The sequence below is a fragment of the Babylonia areolata genome, chromosome 6 (genome assembly GCF_041734735.1).
Source record: "Babylonia areolata isolate BAREFJ2019XMU chromosome 6, ASM4173473v1, whole genome shotgun sequence".
In the NCBI taxonomy this organism is placed as follows: domain Eukaryota; kingdom Metazoa; phylum Mollusca; class Gastropoda; order Neogastropoda; family Buccinidae; genus Babylonia; species Babylonia areolata.
This window is the reverse complement of record NC_134881.1, coordinates 41,507,369-41,517,368: the sequence shown is the minus strand read 5'-3', so window position 1 is coordinate 41,517,368 and position 10,000 is coordinate 41,507,369. Positions and strand designations below refer to the sequence as shown.

Below are 10,000 nucleotides of genomic sequence, written 5' to 3'. Positions count from 1 at the left end.
TGCATGTATAATTATGTGTGCGAGAGACGAAGAGGGGTGCATGTGATTTGTTGGGGGTTTTTGGGGGTTTTTTTGTTTTGTTTTGTTGTTGTTTTTTGGGGGGGGTTCGATAAGATCAGAGAGTCTTCTATCACATAGTCGGGCATAAGTTTATCTGTGCGATTTGAGGAACTGAACATTGGTAGACATATACGTTGATGTTCTTCATCTTGATGGTTTTCTTTCCTTACTTCTTCTTTTGTGTTGTTGTTGTTGTTTTGTTAGGAAAAAAAATGACATGGCATGCACTGTCTGTTTAGAAAGAATGGTTATAATATTTAATAATAATAATGGGTACTTAATATAGCGCATTATCGAGAAATCTGCTCAAGATGCTTTACAAAAACACTTATGTTTACATACCACATTACATCAATATTACATGCACACTGACTAAACACACACACACACACACACACACACACACACACACACACACACACACACACATATGTACCTAACAGCTACCCTCAACACATACGCACACATAGGCACGCACAAACATACATTAAAAGACGAATATTTCCTAATCTGATGTCAACGAAGTCTAGTCACTTTCGAAATAATTCCACATGGATGGATGTATGGTTATAAGAATAAATGGATGGGTGGATATGCATGCATGCATTAATGGGGCCTATGTATGCGTGTTGGTTTCTCTGTGTGAAATTTACGCAGATTTTTCTGTGTGAAATTGGGGCTACTCCACCAGGGAGAGGGTGTGTCGCCACAGGGCAGTGCCACATTGTTTTGGTGTTGGTTTTTTGTTGTTGTTGTTTTGTTGTTGTTGTTTTGTTTGTTTGTTTGTTTGTTTCTGTCAGCAAATGTGTTTTGGCAATTTGTATATGTATTTGTATTTCTTTTTATCACAACAGATTTCTCTGTGTGAAATTTGGGCTGCTCTCCCCAGGGAGAGCACGTCGCAACACTACAGCGCCACCCATTTCTTTTTGTATTTTTTCCTGTGTGCACTATTATTTATTTTTCCTATCGAAGTGGATTTTTCTACATAATTTTGCCAGGAACAACCCTTTTGTTGCCGTGGGTTCTTTTACGTGCGCCAAATGCGTGCTGCACACGGGACCTCGGTTTATCGTTTCATCCAAATGACTAGCATCCAGACCACCACTCAAGGTCTGGTGGAGGGGGAGAAAATATCGGCGGCTGAGCTGTGATTCGAACCAGCGCGCTCAGATTCACTCGCCTCCAAGGCGGACGCGTTACCTCTAGGCCATCACTCCACTGACTGATACATCAGTGACCTGATACTGGGGTCTATCAAAGTGGGTTTTTCTACACATTTTTTCCATCTGACAGCCCTTTTTAACGTGTGCTGCTACGTGCTACACACGGGACCTAGGGTTATCATCTCAGCCGAATGTATGTATGTATGTATGTATGTAAGTATGTATGTATGTATTCGCATATTCCCGTTGATAGCAATCTGCTTTTCTCTACTATTTTTGCATTCATTGAGAGTACAAATATTTGTATTTGTATTTCTTTTTATCACAACAGATTTCTCTGTGTGAAATTTGGGCTGCTCTCCCCAGAAAGAGCGTGTCGCTACACTACAGCGCCACCCATTTTTTGTTGTTGTTGTTGTTGTATTTCCTGCGTGCAATTTCTTTTTATTTGTTTTTCCTATCGAAGTGGATTTTTCTACAGAATTTTGCCAGGAACAACCATTTTGTTGCCGTGGGTTCTTTTACGTGCGCCAAATGCGTGCTGCACACGGGACCTCGGTTTATCGTTTCATCCAAATGACTAGCATCCAGACCACCACTCAAGGTCTGGTGGAGGGGGAGAAAATATCGGCGGCTGAGCTGTGATTCGAACCAGCGCGCTCAGATTCACTCGCCTCCAAGGCGGACGCGTTACCTCTAGGCCATCACTCCACTGACTGATACATCAGTGACCTGAAACTGGGGTCTATCAAAGTGGGTTTTTCTACACATTTTTCCATCTGACAGCCCTTTTTAACGTGTGCTGCTACGTGCTACACACGGGACCTAGGGTTATCATCTCAGCCGAATGTATGTATGTATGTATGTATGTAAGTATGTATGTATGTATTCGCATATTCCCGTTGTTAGCAATCTGCTTTTCTCTACTATTTTTGCATTCATTGAGAGTACAAATATTTGTATTTGTATTTCTTTTTATCACAACAGATTTCTCTGTGTGAAATTTGGGCTGCTCTCCCCAGAAAGAGCGTGTCGCTACACTACAGCGCCACCCATTTTTTGTTGTTGTTGTTGTTTTTCCTGCGTGCAATTTCTTTTTATTTGTTTTTCCTATCGAAGTGGAGTTTTCTACAGAATTTTGCCAGGAACAACCATTTTGTTGTCGTGAGTTCTTTTACGTGCGCTAAGTGCATGCTGCACACGGGACCTCGGTTTATCGTCTCATCCGAATGGCTAGCGTCCAGACCACCAGTCAAGGTCTAGTGGAGGGGAATCAAATATCGGCGGCTGAGTCGAGGTTCGAACCAGCGCCCTCAGATTCACTTGCCTCCAAGGCGGACGCGTTACCTCTAGGCCATCACTCCACTGACTGATACATCAATGACCTGTGATACTGGGGTCTATCATAGTGGGTTTTTCTACACATTTTTTCTTGTGACAGCCCTTCTTTTTCCATAGTTTTGTTGTTGTTGTTGTTTTAACGTGTGTTACTCGGTGCTGCACACGGGACTTAGGGTTACAATCTCAGCCGAATGTATGTATGTATGTATAGTAGTAGTAGTAGTAGTCGTCTTCAATTTAACGTCTTCCACTTTAAGTGATATTAGACGGAAAAAAAAAAAGGTGGCTGTGGAGGGCGGAGTGTGGTGGTGGGAATAGTATTGGGCAGAGGGTGAAGAATGGTGTGTGTGTGTGTGTATGTGTGCGCGCGCGTGTGTGCGGATGTGTGTGTGTGTGTGTGTGGTGGGGAAAGATACAGAGCATTGGAAAAAAAGAAAAAAAACATTGAAAGGGATATGTATGTGTGTATATATGTATGTAACTTGAGTATGTATGTATGTATGTGTTCGTATGTTCCCGTTGATAGTAATCTGCTTTTCTCTTCTTTTTGTTTTTGTTGTTTTTGACTCACTTGTGTAAACAAAGTGAGTCTATGTTTTAACCCGGTGTTCGGTTGTCTGTGTCTGTGTGTCCGTGGTAAACTTTAACATTGACATTTTCTCTGCAAATACTTTGTCAGTTGACACCAAATTAGGCATAAAAATAGGAAAAATTCAGTTCTTTCCAGTCATCATGTTTAAAACAATATTGCACTTCTGGGATGGGCACAAAACATTTAAAAAAAGAAGCCTAATTATATGCAAACTGCATTTACTGTTATATTTATATTTTTTGTATTCTCTAAACTTGGCACTTTGATCTGATATTGACACAACAACAAGAGCAGTCATTATTATCATTTTTTGTTCAAACGGTAACTTCTTTTGCTAAGCATGGAATTTTTATTTATTTTGCAAACGTTTTGGTGCAGATAGTAAAAAAGGGAAATTACTCTGTAATTAATGCAAGGGGACTTAATTTATCACAAGTGAGTCTTGAAGGCCTTGCCTCTCTTTTCTTTCTTTTAATGGAAAAGCATTCATTGAGAGCTACAAATATAATTGTCACTGGAAATGTTTCATCCTCCGGTTTCACAAAACTCCAAGCATTTACGTTCATGCGAAAAAAAAAAACAACCGACAACATTCTGTAAGTATAACTAAGGATCGCTTGAAAGTCACGATTTAAGTATAACGAGGTCAGTGATATGAAGATCCTCTGTAGTAAATGGCCCCAAAGTCATAGTTACAGATCAGTGGTGTGTTTGGTTTTGTGGTCAATAGCATACACGGGATTATGGGTGTGGATGTAACGAAGAAGTGCCCCTAAGAGAATCGTTGGCATTAATGATATTTTGGTGGTGCGGGTGGTAATGGCGGGTGTGTGTGTGTGTGTGTGTGTGTGTATATATATATATGTGTGTGTGTGTGTGTGTGTGTGTGTGTGTGTGTATGTATGTATGTATATATGTATGTATGCTTTATGTACTCTGTGTGTGTGTGTGTGTGTGTGTGTGTGTGTGTAGGGGAGAGGTATTTGAGCATGCGTGCTGTTTTGTTGTGTTTTGTTTTTGCTGTAATCGTTAAAACACACACGCGCGCGCGCGCGCGGAAAGATACGGACAGAAACACAAAGAAATTGAACGAGAGAGAGAGAGAGAGAGAGAGAGATGGGAAATATACCGAAAGAGACAGAATTTCACAGGGTGCGAGGGTGAAGGATCGGGATGATGATAGGAACAAACAGGAGAAGACACCGAGACAGACACACACACACAGAGAAACAGAGACTGACATACAGAGAGGCAGACAGAGAGCGGGGATGGTAGAGAGATAAGCTGTCTTACAGGCCAGGAAGGTTACCATAGGGTTGAAATTCAGGTTTGGCATGATCCTGCTTGCAGGCTATGAGGTCGTTTGCATTCAAATGTGTCTGGTGGAGTCTGCTCGTTTCGTATTTTTATGTATTCATTTAGCTGTGCATTTATTAGTAGTGTGGTAATAGATGGATAATGAAATAAAATACAATGCGGAAAAAAAACGAAAACAGGTAAATAAGTAAATAGATAAAGAGATATTTTTAAAAAGAAGAAATAAGTGATAAATGAATAAATAAATAAATAAAATGAAATAAAATAAACGAGTACAAGAAGAACAAGAACAAGATCAGGAGAACCATACAACAAGGAGGAAGAGACAGGAGAAACCGGAAAAGAGGAGAAAGTTGAGGCGGTGAAGGGAAAAAACAGATGTTTGCGGGAAAAACAACAACAACAACAATAGTAGTAGTAGTATGTGTGCGTGCCTGAAATCTGATTGAATGACGCAGGAAACGAATGATGAGCGCCAATTGCAATGGCAGCCGTCAGTCGGCTCTACCCAAGTAGGCAGCCTGTTGTACAAATGACCCCGAGTTTGTAAAGTGCTTAAAGCTTGGTCTCCGACCGAGGATAGGCGGTATATAAGTATCCCTATCATTTATTCATTCATTCATAGTAAATGACAGCAGCAGCAGCAGCAGCATCAACAACAACAATAACAAAAACAACACAGCAACAACAAGACCACGACAACAAGACCGCAACAACGACAACTAACAATAACAGGAAAGGAACAAAGATAATAATGATGACAATGATGATAACGAAGACGACAACGATTATTATTATTATTATTATTTTACTTTGAAAACAACCGTGTTCTTGCCCAAACTTAGCAGCTTCCACTACTGAACAGCAGTTCACATTAAGGTGATCAGATCGTGATTTAAGAGATCCACGCCAGAAAGTCTTGAGTTTATGGCATAATACGGCACCGCCCTAATTTCCAGTAAATACAGTGTTGGGTATATGGAAACTATATATGCCACATGTTACTCCAACTGGAGACTGAAACCAAGGACCCTGTATTTCATATGTATGTGTATGTAGCACCTTTGCTGATACTGAAACACAAACTAAATCGATTGATATTTTGCCAATAAATAATTTCATAATCCAGTTATCAGTCAACCCTTCGATTTCTCAACTAATTGTTGACAGACTGGTGAAACTAAATTTCATGTGAGTTTTGTTGTTGTTGTTTTTTTGTTTTTTTTTTTTTTTTTTAAGAACAAATTTGGTTTGAAACTCACTTACTTCCATCTCTTATGCAAGCCGGTTTTAATTTTGATGTTTAAAACATCCAACGTTTTGGCTGGGACTTTTACAGTTGCCTAATTATGCGAACAGTTTGAGCAGTTCAAGATAAATGCTGTCATCTGCAGTTCGTAATTAGCAGATTTTTTTTTTTTTTTCACAGCCGAAATTGAATTTCAGCTGAAATGCCTATATACCTGTTTGAATCCGTTTTAACATACATCTACACTTTCATTTTTCTGTGTCACAGGAGAACACGAAGATGTTGACGCCAAGAGTTCTGATTTACATATTCGCCATTAGTCACGTGGCCGAAGCCACGCTGACGATTGGAGCTTTCAACATCCAGCGTTTGTCTGACAGCAAAATGGAGGATCCGACAATCTTGAAGCAAGTTGCACAGGTATGCATCAGTAACCTGGATATATATGGTTGGGACATTGTTGGGGAAAGACGTGGAACAAGCTCCCTGATAACCTCCGTCATTCTGATTCCCTCGCATCTTTTAAATCTCGTCTCAAAACTCACCTTTTCCCTCAGCAATAAGTTCAATTGTGGCAGGTCCACTTCCTTTTCGTTAGGTGTGCTTGACTATGTGTGTATACATATGTATGTGTACATAACTACATGCATGTATATGAATGTGTATTGTGTGTGCGTGTGTTTATGTAAGTTTGTGCCTGCCTTTGTGTGCGTATGTGTTAGGGTGGCTGTTAGATACACATGTATGTTAAAAGTGTGTGTGTGTGTGTGTGTGCGTGCGTGCGCGCGTGCGTGCGTGTGTGTGGTCACATTTTGGTGTGTGTATGTAACATAGATATAATGTTTTATGTTAACAAAAGCGTTTTTGTAAAGCACCTAGAGCAGATTTCTGGATAGTGTGCTATATAAGTATCCATTATTATTATTATTAATACTTATTCATTTTTCTGTTCCAGCTCTCTCTGCCTCTCCATCTGTGTGCTGTCTCAGTCTGTCTGTCTGTCTGTCTGTCTGTCTATGTCTCCTGTCTGCCTGTGTGTGTGTGTGTGTGTGTGTGTCTCCACTGGTCTAAAAATAGATGGATAGCTCATTGGCCAGGAAAGCTGAAGCCAACTGGACGCCATACTGAGATTCGTATCCGGTGTCAGTCCTTTGAGAAGTGGTCCGCTAACTGGTGGTAGTTTCTGAACTGTAACCGTGTACCTTTGATGAAATCGTGTTATGCTTACCCCCACGACATGCCAACTGTTTTGTCTTGATTGATATCTGCCGATGGTTTATTTACCAAAGTTATTAGAGGAAAACAGTGCAGTGACACGTAGCGCAAACTTGCTGTGGAGGCACACACAGTAATGTCAGCTTAACTAATGCCGCGAGCAAGTGAAAGCTTGCCGTGAAGCAATCATCGTAGCCAGCTGAGCGTTCGGCAATGCATATGAAGTTACCGCTTCGCGCTGTACTGACACGAGTAGCAAAATGGCTGAATGAACACTTCCGCTGGCTTCAGTTAGCAAAGAGGCTTAAAGAAGGGATGCGGTATCCACCTTTTTCTTTTTTTTTTTTTTTTAGAACAGTGCTCTCTGTCTCTCTCTCTGTCTCTGTCTGTCTCTCTTCAGGTTCTCATCCTCTCTCTCTCTCTCTGTGTCTCTCTGTCTCTCTGTCTCTCTCTCTCTATATATATATATGTCTTCAGGTTCTCTTCCTCTCCCTATCTCTTTCTGTCTTCCGGTTCTCATCCTCTCTATCTCTATCTCTCTCTCTCTCTCTCTCTCTCTGTCTCTGTCTCTCTCTCTGTCTCTGTCTCTCTCTTTCTTTCTTCAGGTTCTTATCCTCTCTCTCTCTCACTCTCTCTCTCTCTCTCTCTCTCTGTCTCTCTCTCTCTTTCTTTCTTCAGGTTCTTATCCTCTCTCTCTCTCTCTCTCTCTCTCTCTCAACCTCTTTCTCTGTCTTCAGGTTCTCTACCTCCCTCTCTCTCTTTATATGTCTTCAGATTCTGGTTCGTTTTGACGTGGCCACGATTGAAGAGGTGATACATCCTGACGCCATGCGACGAGTGCTGGAGGAAGTTAACAGGTCTCTGTTTCTCTGTCTTTGCCTTTGTCTGTCTGTCTGTCTGTCTCTGTCTGTCTGTCTGTCTCTATCCGTCTGTCTGTTTGTCTCTGTCTGTCTCTGTATCTCTGTCTCTGCCTGTCTGTCTCTGTCTGTCTCTGTCTCCTCTGTCTCCCTGTCTGTCTGTCTGTCTCTCTCTCTCTCTCTCTCTCTCTCTCTCTCTCTCTCTCTCATTCTCTCTCCTTCAATAATTTTACAAGTGAAAAATTTACATCCTCACGAGCGTGTTTATTTTTGCTTGTTTTTTCCCCAAGTCGATTGGCTTCCAAAACAAAAATAAAAGCAAAAAACCAAACACAAAAAACAACCTAACTTGGAATACTGGTTCCATCAAGATAATATTTTTCAAGTGGTCCACAGCTTCTGTGAATATCTTATCTCACTGATCGATTCCAGTCTGTCATTGTTGATCATTTCCAATCTGAACCCGTTAAAATTGAACATGGAGTCCCACAAGGATCTGTTTTAGGCCCAGTGCTCTTCACACTGTACACTGCTCCTCTCGCTGAAATTATCAACCGCCATAATGTCAGTCATCATGTTTATGCTGATGACTCTCAACTCCAGAAGAGTGATACCCCTGAAAAATTGTTGTCGCTCTTGCAAGAAATATCCAGCTGCTTCCTGGTCATTCAAAACTGGATGACTCTAAATAAGTTACAATTGAACGTGGACAAAACTGAAGCAGTTATCATAGGAACTAAACAAATTCTGTCTTCCATCACAACTGACACAATCAAACTTGGCAGTACATCCATCCCTCTTTCCAGTTCAGTCAGGAACCTCGGCGTTGTCCTTGACAACACACTGTCCATGCAAAAGTTTATCAGTCAGACATGCCAGTCCTGCTACTGTCAATTGCGGCGAATCAATTCCGTCCGGAAATATCTGTCCAGTGACGAAACATCTAGACTTGTCGTTTCTCTCATTCTCTCTCACCTTGACTACTGTAACTCTCAATTGTCTGGTTTGCCTGCTTCATCCATTCAGTCCCTTCAGCGCTTACTCTCCTTCTCCTTCAGCGCTCATCACTCCTCTTTTGCAACATCTCCACTGGCTCCCTGTCTTACACAGAATAAGTACAAGATCAACACTCTATGTTATAAATGTATTCACAAATCTGCCCCTTCCTATCTTTGTGGCTGCCTTCTCCTCTACACTCCATCTCGCATTCTACGATCGGCTTCGGATCCACTCTGTTTACGAATACCCAGATTCAAACACTCCACTGTCGACCGCCGCACTTTCTCTGTCTCTGGACCTTGCATTTGGAATGAACTTCCTCTTTGGCTTCGTCAGGTCTCCACACTCAGCTCTTTCAAGTCTGGCCTTAAAACCCACCTCTTCCCAAAATAGCCTCCCTTCCCTGCCTCTTCCTTGTCTTCAGTTTTTCCAGTTTTAGAGTTATGCATGCGTTTGAATGACTGGTGCGATAGTGCTTTGATTTGTCTCTGCACAAGATTCAGCGCTATAATAATAATAATAATAATAATAATATGAGGGGGTGTACTGTTTTGGGCAGTAAGTAATAGGCGAGACTTTCATATTTCAGAGAGACCACTGCTGCAGAATTCTCTTAAAAGATGGATCATTAAAAAGAAAAGAAAAACGAGTTTCTTTGTTTTTGTTTGTTAAATATCACTGTTGGATTTTCCCCCAAATATATGTAGTGTTGTTTTTGTTATTTGGTTGGTTTGACTGTGTATGTATTTTTAGACTACACTTTGTTACCGACTCGTTTTCAATAAAGCATTCGATCACAAAGGAGAATTTTGATTCCCCACCCCCACCCCCACCCCCCACCCCCCACACCCCCTCAGTTGAGGTCACGGTGACATTTAAAGACACCACGCATTTTCCCAAAATGTTATGACCTTTATGCCATCTAGATTACGACCACGGACATAAATCGATTTGTAGGTTCGTGATTGCGACGCGCAGTGGGCCATATTCGGAATCTGCTGTTTGCTCCCTTCATGGCTTGAAGTCTCGGTCTGCATTTTTCTCGGTGCACAAAATGGCTGAGCTGCATGATAAGCTTTGGAGATTGGCTTATCTTTCATGTCATCATAAGGACCGATTTAGGCGCAGGTCGCTGGTTTTCCTATCGCGGCAGTAACCTCAAGTTTTTCCATTGGGTCGTTTCTTTTTCTTTTTTCTTCTTCTT

General features: G+C 41.3%; 1 protein-coding gene across 4 annotated transcripts in view; it reads left to right on the top strand.

Annotated features, from left to right (window-relative positions):
* Nucleotides 1-10,000, top strand: part of LOC143283028 (deoxyribonuclease-1-like 2) — a 72,154-nt gene that overhangs the window by 50,000 nt on the left and 12,154 nt on the right. The window contains exons 1-3 of one of the 4 annotated variants that reach the window (XM_076589024.1): nucleotides 183-215; nucleotides 5,993-6,145; nucleotides 7,715-7,797. In XM_076589024.1, coding sequence (XP_076445139.1) covers nucleotides 198-215; nucleotides 5,993-6,145; nucleotides 7,715-7,797 — 254 coding nt within the window. In that variant the 5' untranslated portion in view covers nucleotides 183-197. Of the gene's footprint in view, nucleotides 1-182; nucleotides 216-4,360; nucleotides 4,487-4,595; nucleotides 4,656-5,992; nucleotides 6,146-7,714; nucleotides 7,798-10,000 lie in introns of those variants that run through there. The other 3 variants (XM_076589025.1, XM_076589022.1, XM_076589023.1) reach the window with 3 other exon arrangements.